The sequence below is a fragment of the Aythya ferina genome (genome assembly GCF_964211825.1).
Source record: "Aythya ferina genome assembly, chromosome: 8".
Lineage (NCBI taxonomy): Eukaryota > Metazoa > Chordata > Aves > Anseriformes > Anatidae > Aythya > Aythya ferina.
In genome coordinates this window covers 96,144-114,280 of record NC_140304.1, presented here as the reverse complement: position 1 = coordinate 114,280, position 18,137 = coordinate 96,144, and the positions used below count along the sequence as shown (strand labels likewise).

The 18,137-nt window shown below is 42.4% G+C and overlaps 1 protein-coding gene across 1 annotated transcript; it reads right to left on the bottom strand.

The window, feature by feature from the left end:
* Positions 1-1,917: 1,917 nt before the first annotated feature.
* On the bottom strand, positions 1,918-8,799 carry LOC311440636 (uncharacterized protein). The gene is made up of 2 exons (XM_084527773.1): positions 8,663-8,799; positions 1,918-3,690 (listed from the first exon to the last, which is right to left on the bottom strand). The coding sequence occupies exon 2, from the start codon at positions 3,633-3,635 to the stop codon at positions 2,208-2,210; it is 1,428 nt and encodes a 475-aa protein (XP_084383899.1). The 5' UTR covers positions 3,636-3,690; positions 8,663-8,799; the 3' UTR covers positions 1,918-2,207.
* Between the last annotated feature and the right edge of the window lie 9,338 nt (positions 8,800-18,137).

Genomic DNA, 18,137 nt, shown 5'->3' with positions numbered 1-18,137 from the left:
AAGGGTTGTTGAAAGTGTTAAAGGTGTTTGAAGTTGAATGAGCAGGGAAAGAGGATGTAGGAATGTTAATAGTTCTGCCTCTGCCCGAGGCAGAGATCTTAAAATCATGGGTGTTAGCCCTTTAGGGCAAAGGGACCATGATCGGTCCGAGAGAGTTGTCACAGAAACAGAAAAGAGGTACACTCTTAAAACAACCTGAGTTCATGTGCGAGCTCAGATTGCTGATGGGACCGTTCAGGGAACTGTGGACAATTGCATTCCCCTGACCGACCCCCACTAAGACCCGAATCATCCTGAAAATCATGAACGGTTAAGTAAATACTAAAACCTGGATGAATTGGGAATTGAGAATATGCTTCCAACAAGGTCTAAAAGAAAGCCCTATGGAATTTTTGGACCAACTCTGAAATGTAATGAAAATAAATAAATAAATAAATAAATAAATAAATAAATAAAACAAAACGGTTTGGACCTGGCTTTGGAGGACAAATTGACTAGCCTTTTCCTAGGGTAATCAACCCCTGATTTCAACAGGAATAACGGGGACCTGGGGAATCTACCCTAGCGGATCCTCCACTGGTTATAATGAAGCTAGGGGAGGAATGGAAGTGAAATTTCTTATTGCTATGGGGCAACGTATTCAGTTCTAAATCAAGCATTAATGCTTTCACAGAATTATTATGTTAGGGTAAAAGGTGTGTCGTGGTTTAACCCGGCCGGCAGCTAAACACCACGCAGCTGTTCGCTCCCCCTCCCCCTCCCTCTCTGGGACGGGGGAGAGAAATGGAAAGTGAAGCCCGTGAGTTGAGATAAAGACAGTTTAATAAGACAAAATAATAATAATAATAATAATAATAATAATAATAATAATAATAATAATAATAATAATACAATGATGATAATAGTACCACTACTAATAATGTGTACAAACAAGTGATGCACAATGCAATTGCTCACCACCCGCTGACCGATGCCCAGCCTAACCCCGAGCAGTCCGGCCCCCTCCCCCTGGCTAGCCACCCCTATGTATTGTTTAGCCTGACGTCAGATGCTATGGAATACCCCTTTGGCTAGTTTGGGTCACCTGTCCTGGGTCTGTCCCCTCCCAGCTCTTACTGCACCCCCAGCCTGCCTGTTGGCAGGACAGAGCAAGAAGCTGAGATGTCCTTGGCTTGGTATAAGCATTGCTCTGCAACAATTGAAACATCGGGGTGTTATCAGCACTCTTCTCATCCTAAGCCAAAACATAGCATTCTCCCAGCTACTAGGAAGAAAATTAACTCTGTTCTAACTGAAACCAGGACAAGGTGTAACCGAAAAGGCTTATTTTTGTGAACCTTTGAAGTACAAGTTAGGGAAACAATGGGGCATACACAGATTTTTATCTATGCCTAGCTCCTCATGGGCACTCTTAGGTAGAGATTTATTAGAGCAAGTAGGAGCAGAAATTGTCTTTGAAAAGGGGAAAATGGAATTAAGAACAGGAGAAGAACAACTAATAAATGTGTTAAGCTTGGCACTAATACAAACTGACCCTAAAAGTGAAATACCTTTAGAGATCACAGATCAAGTATGTCCAGGAGTTTGGGCTACTGAAGTCCCTGGAAGAGCTAAAAATGTGACCTTAATGATTATTAAATTAAAGCCAGGAGAGAAACCCGTTAAGGTTAAGTAATATCCTTTGAGGATAGAAGATAGGAAAGGAATTAAAGAGATAATTGATAAATTTTTACAGTATGGATTATTGATTGAATGCGAATCAGAATCCAATGCACCCATATTGCCAATTAAAAAGGCAGATGAAAAAGCTATAGGCTAGTTCAGGATTTGAGGGCCATAAATAAAATCACTGAGGATATATGTTGCGAGGACATTTGTTGTCGACGGAAGGAAGACACAGACGCTCAATATGAGTGATCAGTGAACTTCGATTTATTGGATAGCTCAGTCGTCTTTTATCTAATTCAATATAATTAGCTCATACATATTGCAAAAGCTAAGCTCATGATTGGTTAGTGCATTTCTCTATTCTATCAGCTAGTTTCCCACCAAAGTAACACAGTTAGTACTTTCCCAGCATACCAACAGATATCATGTTCTTGTACCTGAAACCTCCCTGAAACCTCCCTAAAACCTCCCAGAACTTACATTCCTTCCCAGGCCGCATTCACGTATTTTCTCAGGCTTATTTACGTACTTTCTCAGGCTCATTTGAGCTGTGTTCGATACTTTGTTAACTTGCGGCCTCCTAGCTGTGCAATGTTCACATGGCCTACTTCGCTTAACCATTCCTCCACAATTCCCCCGTTTTTATTTTGGGCTACAAACACCTTCTCTGTGAGTTGTTCTAGTTTCCTAGATAAGCAGCTAAAGACTACCCGTGCAGTAATTATAATCAATACAATTATAAGCAAAAGGCGAAGTCCCTCTTTGATTAAGTTAAAAACCCATCCCCCTACATTTCCAAAGACAGATTTAAGCCAATCATCAAACCAATTATTCTGTATCGTAATTTTTTGTGTATGATCCATTAACCATTTCAATTGATTGTGAATTGATTGCCCATGATCAGAGAGATTAAAGCAACACATTCCTTCTACATCTTCACACCCATGTCCTTGAGCTAATAACAAGAAATCAATAGCGGCCCTATTTTGTAACACAGCATGTCTTATGCTCTCCATATCTTGCGACATTTCAGAAAGAACTTGTGTTGTTACATTTGATTGTTTAACAGCCCAACAAGCAAGCTTATTAATGTTAGTCAAAGCATGTGCAGTTCCCACACCAGGCACTAAAGAAGCAAAGAATCTTTCTGCTGGACCCCACAGTTCTACACCATCATTACAGTCAGAACCCAAAGTATTTAGATCTCGTTTAATTCTTCTGCTCCCTGTCGAGTTCTTCCACGAGTGCAAATCTGGAACGAAAAGTATGAGTCGTCCTAGGTAACACGGACCCCCAAAAGCACTAGCTGGTATCCCTTGCCATGCACGGTCCCCACAGATTAAAAACATACCAGGTGGCAAAGCTTTGGCCTGACTTTGAAACCAGATTGAATTGGTATCACCTATTCCATACGCCCCAAATGGTACACTAATATTCCCGGTGTTGTTCCATCCACAGTAATGTCCATTGGCCTCAAATCCAAGGGTCCTCGATGTTATGTTGGTCCAGTGCGTTTTATTTTGTTTCCCTTCATGGAGTACAAAGCATGTTTGTGTCCAGTTACTACTGCTATTCCCTACTACCACAGACCCCAGGAGATCCAGTTCTTGAGGGTCCCATGGCAATGAGTTATTAAGAGCTTGCAGGGCAGCAACTACTCCATCCGAGACATTAGCAGAAAGGGATCTACTAAGTAAAGTAACACTGGCAGAGTATGGTGCTAACATTTCACTCAGTTCCTTTGGATCCCCTATTGGAACCCCAAACAAGCATGTTCTAAAAGGATCAGATGCAGAAGCAAGAAACAGACAAAATGAACTCTGTCTGGTTTCATTAGCCCAGGTGACCCACATATTCTGCTGAGGGTCAATCTTCCCTAAGATAGCATTACCATGTCCAGCCATTATTATAACTGATAGCATAATCAAAGTCCCTTGTTCTGTTACTTCAGCCATGATCGTTGTCATCCTCTTCTTTCTTCGATGGCTGGCTTTACACACCGACTAGGCACCCAGGTCGGACCTGTAGGGGAAGAGACACATACATAACCTCGTCCCACATAAATCACATCAGCAGGCCCTAACCATTGCCCTGTTTTCATATCTCTGTACAATACTCTCATAGCACATTTGTTATCATTTTCAGATTTGGTATAATGACGTGCTACAGGTGGTTCGTCATGTTCCCCAAAAACACACAAATGATTCAGAACAAATAGAGTCTTGTCTACCCTTTCTCTAACATCAATAATGTCTTTAAACCTTTCTAAATATTGTTTAACTGTTCCATTAGCCCTTTCCACAATAGCCTGACCAGTTGGTGAATGTGGAATACCAGTAATATGTTTAATGTCCCATAGTTCCATGAATCGCTTGAATGGCCCACTAACATAGGCTGGACCATTATCAGTCTTTATAGTCTGTGGTACTCCCATTACTGCAAAACAACTGGCAAGATGACGTCGTACATCCCGAACTTTTTCTCCAGGCTGCGGTGTAGCCCAGATCATGTGACTATAAGTGTCTATTGTTACATGCAGATATTTCAATCGTCCAAATGCTGGAACATGAGTAACATCCATTTGCCACACTTCATTGGCTTTAAGCCCTCTGGGGTTTGTCCCGACTCCGAGTCCCACCCCTGAATTATAATTACTACATATTGGACAAGCTTTTACTATCGCTTGTGCATCAGCTCTAGACAGTTTGTAAGCCCGCGCAAGTCCCTTAGCATTCTGGTGAAAAATAGCATGAGCCTCCCTAGCTCTACAGAAGGGAGATAATGGCGCTTCAGTGGCTGGAGCGGCAACTAATTTATCCGCCCGAGCATTGCCTTCTCCCAGTCCCTCCACCCATTGGTGACTTCGTATATGTATCACCGCATAGGATTTGCTTCTCTGCGCTATAGCAAGCTGTAAGCTAGTTAATAATTCTGCAAGGCGTTCATTTTTTACATCTCTTAAAGCAGAGTCCTCTATACGATTAGCTATACCTACTACATACAGAGAATCAGATACTACATTTAAAGGGGCATCTTTCCATTTTATAAATGCCCATACAACCGCATAGAGCTCTAATGTCTGTAATGAATCGTTGTCCTGGCCCTTTAAAATTTGGTGTTGCCAGCCTTGTTCGTCTTTCCATGTTATTGCAGCAGACTTGGAGCGCTTTCCAGCGTCCGTGAAAACAGTTACTGCATCTGCTAACGGAGAATCCGACCGCTTGGGCTGGGTTATCCATGCTTGGTTTTCCATCCATGACAATATAGTTGATTGTAATGTCTTTGCCACTATTGTGGCGCCATCCTGTAATAATGCAGCTTGTAGTTTTTCAGAATTCTGTATGTACCATTCCAAGTCACCTGGCTTTATTGGTACCCAGATTGTACTTGGTGGAACTCCGTCTATTTGTAGTATCCGATTTCTTCCTTTCTTTATTAATTCTGACAGCGTGTCAATTTTTTCTTGAATTGTTCTTCGGGGTTGCAATGGGGGAGCTATCCACTCCAATACCACAGTTTCCATTTCCTTTTCCCCCGTTTTTATTTTTTGCTGTGTGATAGCACCCATCAAGTGTTGTGGACCACACAAAACAGTAAAATCCAGTGGCCTGTCAGGTATGCGTCGATGTGTGACACGCGTTGTGATCAGTGATGCAATTTGTTGTAATATTTCCGATTGTTGTTCTGATAATGTCACCTTTGCGGCAGGATCAGTTCCTTTTAATAAAGGTCGAAGGGAATTCAACAGTTCATTTGGAATTCCGACCACTGGCCTAATCCACTGTAAATCTCCCAGCAGTTTTTGAGCATCATTGAGAGTTGTGATGTTCGATTGGATAGTAAGTTTCTGAGGCGGAATAGTAGAATCTGTGATTTTCCACCCTAAGTACTTCCAAGGGCTTGTCTCCTGAATTTTTTCTGGTGCAATTACCAGTCCCATTTGTTTAAGAGCAACTGCCAGGGCATTTTTCTGTTGTAAGGAAAATATCTCCTCCTGAGCTAGCAAAATATCGTCCATGTAATGGTAAATAATCGTTTTTGGCCATGTGCGGCGAATTGGTTGAAGTGCTGCATCAACATAGAGCTGACATAAGGTAGGTGAATTACGCATGCCCTGAGGTAACACAGTCCATTCAAATCTCTGATATGGTCCTTCACGATTTATAGCAGGAAGTGTAAAAGCAAACCTCTGTTTATCATTGTCATGTAATGCAATTGTAAAAAAGCAGTCTTTGAGATCCACAATTAGTAATTTCCACCCTTCTGGTATCATAGCAGGATTAGGTAATCCAGGTTGCAGTGCTCCCATAGCACACATCTGGTTATTAACTGCTCGTAAGTCATGTAGCAAACGGTATTTCCCTGATTTTTTGGGAATCACAAAAATCGGAGTATTCCAAGGGCTTGTTGACAGTCTCAAATGCCCTTGTTGATACTGTTCCTGTACTAATTTATGAGCATGTAAAAGACTTTCCCGTTTCAGTGGCCACTGCTCAACCCATACAGGTTCATCAGTTTTCCATTTAAGTGGGATCGGGAAAGTCCAAGCAATGGCCACACCTAAAAATTTTGATGATCCGTCGTGAGAACTGCTCCCATTTGGGCAAGGATATCTCGCCCCACCAGCGCTTGTACTCCTTCAGGTAGTGATAAGATGGAGACACTGCATTGTACCACCTTATCACCTATTGTCCATTGTAGCACTGGTGACCGACGAGCAAGAGTCACACCTCCTACTCCCGAAACTGTAGCATTAGACTCAAATGTAGGCCAATGTGAGGGCCAATCCTTTGTGCTGATTATAGATACATCAGCACCAGTGTCCAACAATGCCTCAATCTGTATTTTCTCATCCTTTAAACACACAGTGACATTTTGTCGTGGTCTGTGTCGCATACCAAGTGTCAATAAAGCCACTTTTCCCGTGGAGCCAAATGCTCCCAGTCCTCGATCCTTTGCAGATTCCGATGCTAATGATTCAGCAAGATGAGGCAAAGGAATTAACTGTGCCATTTTTGTGCCTTTCGGCACATGAATTGGAGGAAACATTGCAGAAACCATAATTTGTATTTCCCCAAAGTAATCCTTGTCAATAAGTCCAGTTAATATTTGTAATCCATTCATGGTGGCAGACGATCTCCCTATTAACAAAGCTCCCACAGGTTCCTTATTAACAACAACTGGTCCAATAAGTCTTGTTTTTACCCTGGTGGGTCTCGAATCCAATAAAGTCACATCGACTGCGGTTGCCAAATCCAGGCCGAGGCTCCCTCTGGTGGCTGGTCGGAGAAAAAAGGATTCGTCGCAGTTGGTGCTGGTGCTGTTGCCGTCGCTGCCGTTGTCGTAAAAGCCACTTTTTGTGTCGTCGCGGGGCGGCTCCTCCCGCTGCTCCGGCCGTTTCCCGACGCATTTCGGCGGCATGCTGAAGTGCTGTGAGTATTTGTTTGACAATTTTGGCACCACACAGATTCTATTTTGCAATTCCGTCTAATGTGTCCCGCAACACCACATCGAAAACAACGATATTGCGGTGTCGATACTCGGCTAATAGGACGTCCACCGGGGGTTTGCAAAGGAGCAAGGGCTGCAAACACTTTTGACTGTTCTTTCATGTTATCACCTAATTGTTTTACTGCTTCTACTAACATAGTCTGTGGACCTACAGGTACCTGAGACATTCTTTCCAATCCTTCCTCTATTGTCCAAGTACTCGGTAACGTAGCTAATATACTACGAGTTGAAGGGTTACAATTTTGGAGTGCACATTGCTTTAATATAGTGCCTTTAAGATAATCAGGAACTCCCGCTGCTTGTATCGCATTTGCTACCCGATCGATAAACAACCCGAATGGTTCCTCTCTGCCCTGTTTAATTCCCATGTAGGACGGCATTCCCCCCGGCTCTCTAATTTGTTCTAATGCTCTTCTGGCTAGATTCATTGATACCTTAGCTTTGTCTGGTCCCAAGAGTGCCTGCGCCTCTGTTCTAAAATATGGTCCCACACCCAGTAATTCGTCTAATGTAACACCATACAAGGGATCCCCAGGCGCGCGTATTATCGCTACCTCTTCTTGACAGATACCGTGCCAATATGCATTAAACAAAAGTTGTTGATGCTGTGTCAAGATTAGTTTCATTATGCTACGAATATCTCCTGGGAGCAGAATATTTGTCCCCCAAATATAGTCTAACATTTGACGAGTAGGTTCTCCCTTTAATCCAGACTCATTTACTGTAGATCGTAATTGTGTTAATAATTTCCAATCTAAATTAGTCAACTGAACCTGTACATTTCCCTGTGCATCTGGAGGTGAATACACCACCGGATAGGCTGTTGTTATTTGTGCTGCTATTTCAAGATTCCCTTCCTTCATTGCTTCATGCGCTATTTTTTTCCATGTCTCCTCCCTGTCCTGTACATTGATTCTAAATGGACTTGTTGAAAATGAATTTGTACCTGACTCCTCACCCACCCTTTCTCTGTTCTCTGATTGTACGGGCGAGGGTGCAGGCGGGGCTGTCGGTGGCTGTGACTGTGAGGGTTCTTCTTCCCCTGATATGGGTACCGAAGTCCCTTTTGGAATTGTAATTGTTCTATATGATGGTGGAGAGGGGTAAGCTTGTTCCTCAGCTCTTTGCTGAGTAGAGGAAGAAGCAGAAGCCCCCCCCTTCTGACTGGATGATCCTAATCGTTCTGTTGCAGCAGCAGCTATTTTTTGTTCAGCTTGATGTGTTGCTAATGCATTAGTTACCGCCCTCCATGGCTTCATCAATTTCTTTGCTATTTTATTATCACTAATTACTTCATCAAATAATTTATCCCCAAACTTCCTCCACTCTGCTTGTTCAAACACAGTATCAGGATCTAAAAAACAACCCTTAACTACCCCATAAGCTAATAACTTTGGTAATTCCTTTTTACAACATATATCCTGTGTGCCCCGCTTTTCTAAAAAGCATTTGAGCAAATCATACGCCGCTTGTCTCTCCATACCTTTATATACGTCGGTACCGTTGCAGCCTTTGCAAAGACCTCGGCGACGCTTTCCGGCGGGACCCTCTATAGGCTCATCCCGGGTGCGAGGACTCCCTTTCCGAGCTGCGGGTGCGGGTGTGGGTATTCCAGGTTTCTTTTCCATTCACCTTTCAGGCCTCGGGTACGGGGATTCAGCAATTTGTAATCCTTTTCACCTCCTGAGCTGCGTTGCAGGACCGGTCCTTGTATTCCGTCCAACCGTGGCTCGCAGGTACAATTCCAGCGCAGGTTCAACTCCAGCGAAGTCCCTGTTCCTGTATTGCAGGTCCCTGTTCGGGCGCCATTTGTTGCGAGGACATTTGTTGTCGACGGAAGGAAGACACAGACGCTCAATATGAGTGATCAGTGAACTTCGATTTATTGGATAGCTCAGTCGTCTTTTATCTAATTCAATATAATTAGCTCATACATATTGCAAAAGCTAAGCTCATGATTGGTTAGTGCATTTCTCTATTCTATCAGCTAGTTTCCCACCAAAGTAACACAGTTAGTACTTTCCCAGCATACCAACAGATATCATGTTCTTGTACCTGAAACCTCCCTGAAACCTCCCTAAAACCTCCCAGAACTTACATTCCTTCCCAGGCCGCATTCACGTATTTTCTCAGGCTTATTTACGTACTTTCTCAGGCTCATTTGAGCTGTGTTCGATACTTTGTTAACTTGCGGCCTCCTAGCTGTGCAATGTTCACATGGCCTACTTCGCTTAACCATTCCTCCACAGATATACATCCAGTAGTGGCAAACCCTTATACTTTGCTGACTAAATTAAAGAATAGTCAAGTCTGGTTTACCGTACTGGATTTAAAAGATGCCTTCTTCTGCCTAGGCTTAGCCACAGAAAGCAAAAACCTATTCGCCTTTGAATGGGAAAATCCCGATTCAGGCAGAAAGACGCAGCTTACGTGGACATTACTACCTCAAAGATTCAAGAATAGCCCCACTATTTTTGGAAACCAATTAGCAAGGGAACTTGAAACATGGATACCTCCGGACACTGAAGGTGCTTTGTTACAATATGTAGATGATCTCTTAATAGCTACCGAGACTAAAGGGAGTTGTATTCAATGGACTATAAGTCGTCTTAATTTTCTGGGTTTAAATGGATATCAAGTCTCTTGACAGAAAGTCCAGCTGGCTCAACAAAGTGTGACCTATCTGGGATTTGAAATTTCGGAAGGACAACGAGAACTAGGAACTGAACATAAGGAAGTCATTTGCCGGACTCCAGAACCTCAAATGGTAAAGGAGCTACAAAGCTTTTTAGGAATGACAGGTTGGTGTCGCCTTTGGATTTATAATTATGGACTATTGGTAAAGCCTCTATGTGAATTGATAAAGATTAACCAGTCAAAGTTAGTCTGGACTGGAGAAGCACAAAAAGTCTTTAAACAACTTAAACAAGAATTGATGATTTTGAAATATCAAGCAATATTGGTAGAACAGGACGACGTGGAAATTGTGATAATTCATATTGTGAATCTAGCCTCTTTTCTTAGTGATGCTCCGGCACAAGCTGTGATTCACGATTGTTTAGAAACTCTAGAGACTGTGTATTCCAGCCGACCAGACCTTAAGGAGGAGCCCATGGAAGACGCGGAAGAAACTTGGTTCACGGATGGGAGCAGTTTTGTTACGCAAAGACAACGTAAAGCTGGATATGCTATAACAACTACTCAGCAGGTAATCGAGTCTAAGCCTTTACCCCCTGGAACATCAGCTCAAAAGGCGGAGATAGTTGCTCTCACGAGAGCATTGGAACTGGCAGCGGGAAAAAGGGTAAATATTTGGACAGATTCTAAATATACATTCGGCGTGGTACATGCTCATGGAGCAATTTGGAAAGAACATGGATTGCTGACCGCTCAGTGAAAACACAAAGTATGCTGAAGAAATTTTAAAATTGTTAGAGGCTGTAAAACAACCAGAAAAGGTAGCTATCATGCATTGTCAGGGACACCAAAAGGGGAACACCGATTTTGAAATTGGAAAATCGATTGGCAGAGGCTAAGCAGGCAGCTGAAATAACTGAGGTGAAGGCATTGTCTTTGATACCAGACGGTAAAATCCAAACTATATCCAAATTATACAAAAGAAGACTTAAAATTAATTGAAGATTTGAAAGGTAAAATGAAACCAGATGGATGAGTATATTTAAAAGATAACCACATAGTAATACCCTCTAGTTTGACATGGCCCATAGTTCTTACAGAACACAATAAAACGCACTGGGGAGCTGGCACACTGCATAAGAGCCCGAGTCAGACATTAGTGGGACGATATGATAAAACAAGTAACTCAACAATGTAGCATTTGCTTACACAATAACCCCAATACCAAGAATAGAATACAATTTGGAATAATCAGTAAAGGAAATTATTCGGGGCAACAGTGGCAAATTGATTTTTCAGAACTCCCTAGAAAAGGGGGGTATCATTATTTACTGGTTCTGACTGACACGTTTTCAGGAAGGCCTGAAGCCTTTCCCTGTCGAACAACCAAAGCAAGAGAAGTGGTTAAAGTCTTGTTAAATGAAATAATACCATGCTTTGGGATTCTAGTAGCAATGTCTTCTGATAGAGTTTCACATTTTTGTGCACAAGTGGTAGACCAGATAAGTAAGATTCTAAAGATAGATTGGCAACTGCATACTCCTTATAGACCACAGGCAAGTGGACAGGTAGAAAAAATGAACCATTTAATTAAACAATAAATAGCTAAAATTGGATAAGAAGCTAATTTGTCATGGCCTCAATCCCTCCCTTTAGCATTACTTGGAATTAGAGTTAAACCTAGAATAAAAGGAAATTTGAGTCCCTTCAAAATCTTATATGGAAGGCCATAGCCATTTCTATTTAGTGGAGAGGACCTAACGCAGTTAGGATCAGAATATTTATATGCTTATATAACTGAACTTCAGAAACAATTAAATAAAGTACATACATTTGTTTTAGGGACCAGGGCTAGAGGGTTGGATCAACCAATCCACCCCTTTAAGCCCGGGGATTATATATATATAAAGACTTTGTCAGGACAACCCGTGCAGGAAAAATGGAAGGAAAGTGGATGGGACCACACCAAGTATTACTGACAACACACACCGCCATTAAGATTAAGAAGCAAGCAGCTTGGATCCACAATTCAAGGGTGAAGAAGGCCCCGGCGAGGATATGGACCACCACTCCAATTGGACCAACAAAATTACGGTTTTCCAGATCCTAATGATTGCAGGGGTGCGGTTCTCGGATTTGGGGTGGGCAACTTGGGATGAGAACTTACACCTGACCTTAATACAGACAATTTCTCAAGTAACTAATAAGACGAATTGTTGGGTATGCACCCATCTGCCACAGCATGGGAATAAGGGTGTATCGTTAATTGGGATTCCCTTGCCTGCAAACTTATCTTGGACTAATTTGTGGGAAAACACATCTTGGGGTCGAAAATATTAAGCAGTTTTGGAACTAGAAGTGAGTAGCTTCTTGCCGTTAGAATCCTATTATGTGTGTGTACAAAGGTGTAACCTGCCTAAGGGTATAGGAAAACAGCATTGTATAAATACGGATACTACTTATGTGGGAAATCAGACATCTTGTAATTGAACAATTGATATTAGTACGACTAGCGGCTGGGCAAATTCAACCAGCTGGACGGTTCCAGAAGGAAAAGGGTGGTATTGGCTATGCAATGATACAGCCCGTAAGGTCTTGCCTGAGAATTGGAAGGGAACTTGCACTCTTGGAGCGGTAGTCCCCAATATGACAGTACATGATGTAGTGCCTCGAGGTTACTTGAGAAATCATATCCGGAGAATCAGATGAAAAATTAACAATCCATTGGTAGAGAGACACACCCCTTTTCATAGTTTTGTGCGATGGTTTATCCCATGGTTAGGAGTGAGTGAATTGGAAAAGGCAATAGTTAATATTTCTGCAATTATAGAGAAGTTAGAAAACAAAATTCTGGATGCTATAAAGGCTCAACAAGAAGAGATATCTAGTTTATCACAGGTAGTATTCCAAAATCGGATGGCCCTAGACTTGTTACTGGCCACTCAAGGGGGAGTCTGTACAGTAATAAACACAAGTTGTTGTATGTATGTAGATCAGAGTGGAAGGATCTCTACCGACCTGGAAGAAATATGGAAGCAGACCAGGATCCTACATGAGATCAGTAAAGATGATCTTTCATGGAGTTTTAGTGAACTATGGACTAAGTTAACCTCCTGGTTGCCCAATTTCCAATGGTTGAAACAAGTATTCATTGCTCTAATCGTATTAGTAGTGTTAGGAATATTTGTGTGCATGTTGTTTAGATGCCTGCTTTGTTGTGTTACTGTAAATAAAGAAAGTATCTGATGCAAAAGAATTTGCATGGGAAAAGAAAAGGGGGGATTGATTAAGGAGGTATTGGGGAGGCAAGGACAATCCCCAGACAAGGACTGTATATCTCAAAACAAGACACTGGAACTCATGATAAGGAAGCGGCAGGCGGACAGAGAAACGAATGTAAGGACTATAACTCTCGAAACTGGACATTGGAATTCATTATAAAGATACAACAAACGGGAGAATTGGCAACAACCAGCTCTTGCAATTAAGAAACATGCCAATTCAGCAGATTCCTGACCAAAGGTGAAAAGTACACTGTGAGGAAGACTCGGGGTCTTCCTCCCAAAGACCCCTGCCCACGTCCCAAAGACCCCTGCCCACAATTCTTGGAAGGCTCTGCGCAGGCGCAAGGTGCCAAAAGGCTAATTAGCATGAGAAGCGAGGGAAGGCGGGGATAGGTAATGCATATGTATAGGTGCTTGTAGAATATTGATAGATTGATTGTATAAATTCAAGACTGCTTTCTGCTTTGGGTATGCACGATAGGTGGAGAGATCCCCCGTGCATCCAGCGCTGCAATAAAGAATATACCACTTAAAGGAATTTCGGCTTCGATCTTTGAATCAAGGCTAGATAGGATGGGGCTTCAGGCACCTCTTCACCTGAGGAAACACACTGCCATCAGGCACCGCTGTGCCAGACAAGCTTGTTCTGCTAGAACACCCTACTCAGATGCACTGTGGCATTCAAGTGAACTGCTTTCATGCAAATATAACGACTGATGTTACAACCCACCTTGCCTGTGGCACCTGATGAACAGAAGAGTAAGCCACCGCAGCGCTTCAAAACCATCCCTGCACGTGCCGCTCCTTGTCGCTCTCTGGCCTTATCTCATATCCTTATCCACTTCTGTGGAGAGCCTGCCACGGCACCTGCAAAGCAAGACGGACACCTTTCATAGTCACCTTGTGCTACTTGGTCGTTCTGCTCCAACCCAGCTCATGACCAGCCCCTCTTCTTACACAGCTCTTCAGAGTGCAGTTTGCTCCTTTGAGCCTGTGCGAGACACCTGTGAAAGAAAAAGAAACACATAGGCCGATGCAGCATCCAAAGACACAGCACAACTAGGTAAGTTACTCTCATCTGCTCCCTTACCTCTGCCGCTTACCAGCCCCCGAGGCAGATGCTTCAATCTACCCTCTTCAAACAGCTACAACACCTCTAAAAGACAAAGAGGGGATGCTTAGAGGAACAGTGAGACCTACAACACAACTGCTACATCTGTTCCTCACTCACCTTGCCAGAGGCAGCTCTGCGTGTGACGTCCCAGGTTGTACACTGCGTTACCTAACCCTTACCGTAACCCTTACCCTAACCCTTCTCACCCTTACCATTACCCAAATCCTTACCTTTACTTTTTCCTTACCCTTACTCTTTCCTTTAACCATAACCTTACCCTTACCCTATACCTTACTCCAACCCTTCCCCTTACCTTCCCCTTCCCCTTACACTTAACCTAACCCTTACCCTTCTGCTTCCCCTAAAACATATCCTAACACTTTCCCTTACCCTTAAACTTACCCTAACCCTTTCTATTACCCTTACACTTACTCTTGCCCTAATCCTTGCTTGCACCCTTACACTTATCCTAACCCTTACCCTTACCCTTACTCAAACCCTTACTCTAACCCTTACCCTGACCTGTACCATTTCCCTTACCCTTACCCTTATTCATACCATTACCCTTACCCTTAACCTTACCCTTACCCTAACACTTACCCTCACCCTTAACCTTTCTGCTACACTTACCCTTTTCCTAAACCTAAATCTTACTCTTACCCTTACCCTTAACCTAAGCCTAAACCTCAAACCTTACCGTAAAGCTTACCCTTTCTGCTACACTTACCCTTAGCCTAAATCTAAACCTTACGTTTACCCTTAGCCTAACCCTCACCCTTACCATTACCCATACCCTTATCCTTACCCTAACCCTTACCTTTACACTGACGGTTACCATTAACCTTACACTTACCCTAACACTTATCCTGAACCTAACCCTTACCCTAAACCTTACGCCAACCCTTACATTAACCCTAACCCTTACCCTAAACCTTACACTTACTCTTAACATTAACCTTACCCTTAACCTTTAGCTAATACTTAACCTTACGTTTTTCTCACCCTAACCCTATAATTAACCATAACCATTACGCTAACACTTAACCTTACCCTTACAATAAGCCATACAACAACACTTTACCATTAATCTTACCCTTACGCTAACCCTTACCCTTACCCTATCCCTTACACTTTTCCTTATCCATACCCTTAACCTTACCCCAACCCTTACCCTTAAGCTGAACCTAACCCTAAACCTTACCCCAAACCTTTCCCTGAACCTTACATTAACACTAACCCTTAACCTAAACCTTACACTTACTCTTAACCTTAACCTTACCCTTAACCTTACCCTTAACCTTAAGCTAGTACTTAACCTTACATTTTTCTCACCCTAATCCTAAAATTAACCCTAACCATTACCCTAACACTTAACCGTTACACTTAACCTTTATTCTATCCGTTACCCTTACGCTTTCCCTTAACATAAACCTTACCCTTGACCTTACCCTTACCATAAGCCATACAACAACACTTAAATGTACACTTACGCTTACACTTACCCTAGCATTTACTCGTACAATTACCCTTACCCTTAACCTAAGCTGAAACTTTAAACCTTACAGTAAACCTTACCCTTTCTGCTACACTTACCCTTAGCCTAAATCTAAACCTTACACTTACCCTTACTGTAACCCTCACCCTTATCATTACCAATACCCTTACTCTTACCCTTACCCTAACCCTTACAATTACCCGTACTTTTACACATACCCTTACACTTACCCTTACTCTTAAACTTACACTAACCCTTACCCTTAACTAAATCTAACCCTTACACTAAACATCATCCTTACCCTTACCATTATCCCTTCTCTTACCCTTATCCTAAACGTTTCCCAAACCCTTACCCTTACATTAAACCTAACCCTTACCATAACTCTTAACCTTATCCTTAAACTTAACCTAATACTTACCCTTATGTTTCCCTCACCCTAAACCTAAAATTAGCCTAACCATTACCCTAACACTTACCCTTACTCTAACGCTTACCCTGAACTGTACCCTTACACTTCCACTTACCCACTTAAGTGTAAGAGTTAGGATAACGTTAACCTTAAGGGTGACCCTTTAGCTTATCCTTAATGTTTATGGTTAGGTTAAGAACAAGGGTAATGGTTTGGTAAGGGTAAGGTTAAGGGTAATTTTACGAGTAATTGCTAGGGTAAGTGTAAGCGTAAGTGTACATGTAAGTGTTGTTGTATGGCTTATGGTAAGGGTAAGGTCAAGGGTAAGGTTTATGTTAAGGGTAAGCGTAAGGGTAAGGGATAGAGTAAGGGTAAGGGTAAGGTTAAGGGTAACGGTAAGGTTAAGGGTACAAATATGTGTTAGGGTATGGGTTATGGTATGGGTAAGAATTGGGGTAAGTGTAAGGGTAAGGGTCAGGGTAATGGTAAGAGTAAGGGTTAGGGTTAGGGTAAGGTTAAGTGTTAGGGTAATGGTTAGGGTTAGTTTTAGGGTTAAAGTCAGGAAAATGTATGCGTAAGTATTAGGTGAATGTTAAGGGTAAGGTTAAGGTTAAGAGTAAGTGTAAGGTTTAGGGTAAGGGTTAGGGTTAATGTAAGGGTCAGGGTAAGGGTTGGGGTAAGGTTTAGGGTAAGGGTTAGGGTACGAATAAGTGTTAGGGTAAGGGTAAGGTTAATGGTAACCGTAAGTGTAAGGGTAAGGGTTAGGGTAAGGGGAAGAGTAAGGGGAAGGGGAAGTCTAAGGGTCCGGGTCAGGGTAAAAGTTAGAGTAAGGGTTAGGGTTAGGGTTCGGTAAGGGTAAGTGTTAGGGTAATGGTTACGGTTAATTTTAGGGTTATGGTGAGGGAAACGTAAGGGTATGTATTAGTTTAAGGGTAAGGTTAAAGTTAAGATTAAGTGTAAGGTTTAGGTTAAGGGTTAGGGTTAGAGTAAGGGTTAGGGTTAGGGTTAGGGTAAGGGTTAGGGATAATGTAAGGGTCAGGGTAAAGGTTGGGGTAAGGTTTAGTTTAAGGGTAAAAGTAAGTATAATGGTAAGGGTAAGAGTGAAGGTTAGGGTAATGGTTAGATTTAGGTAAGGGTGAGGGTTAGGGTAAGGTTTAGAATTAGGCAAAGGGTAAGTGTAGCAGAAAGGGTAAGGTTTAGGATAAGGGTAAGTGTTAGGATAAGGGTAAGGTTTAGGGTTAGCTTAATAGTAAGGTTAAGGGTAATTGTACGAGTAATTGCTAGGGTAAGTGCAAGCGTAAGTGTACATGTAAGTGTTGTTGTATGGCTTATGGTAAGGGTAAGGTCAAGGGTAAGGTTTATGTTAAGGGTAAGCGTAAGGGTAACGGATAGAGTAAGGGTAAGGGTAAGGTTAAGGGTAACGGTAAGGTTAAGGGTACAAATATGTGTTAGGTTATGGGTTATGGTATGGGTAAGAATTAGGGTAAGTATAAGGGTAAGGGTAAGTGTAAGGGTACAGGTCAGGGTAAGGGTTAGAGTAAGGGTTAGGGTTAGGGTTAGGGTAAGGTTAAGTGTTAGGGTAATGGTTAGGGTTAGTTTTAGGGTTAAAGTCAGGAAAACGTATGCGTAAATATTAGGTTAATGTTAAGGGTAAGGTTAAGGTTAAGAGTAAGTGTAAGGTTTAGGCTAAGGGTTAGGGTTAATGTAAGGGTCAGGGTAAGGGTTGGGGTAAGGTTTAGGGTAAGGGTTAGGTTCAGGATAAGTGTTAGGGTAAGGGTAAGGTTAATGGTAACCGTAAGTGTAAAGGTAAGGGTTACGGTAAGGGTAAGAATAAGGGTATGGGTAATGGTAAGGGTGAGGGTTAGTCTAAGGGTAAGTGTAAGGTTTAGATTTAGGCTAAGGGTAAGTGTAGCAGAAAGGGTAAGGCTTACGGTAAGGGTAAGTGTTAGGATAAGGGTAAGGTTTAGGGTTAGGTTAAGGGTATGGGATCGGGTAAGGGTAAGGGTAAGGGTAAGG

Coding starts and splice junctions, on each gene's coding strand:
- LOC311440636 (XM_084527773.1), bottom strand. CDS start 3,635: ATGACAACGATCATGGCTGAAGTAACAGAACAAGGGACTTTGATTATG.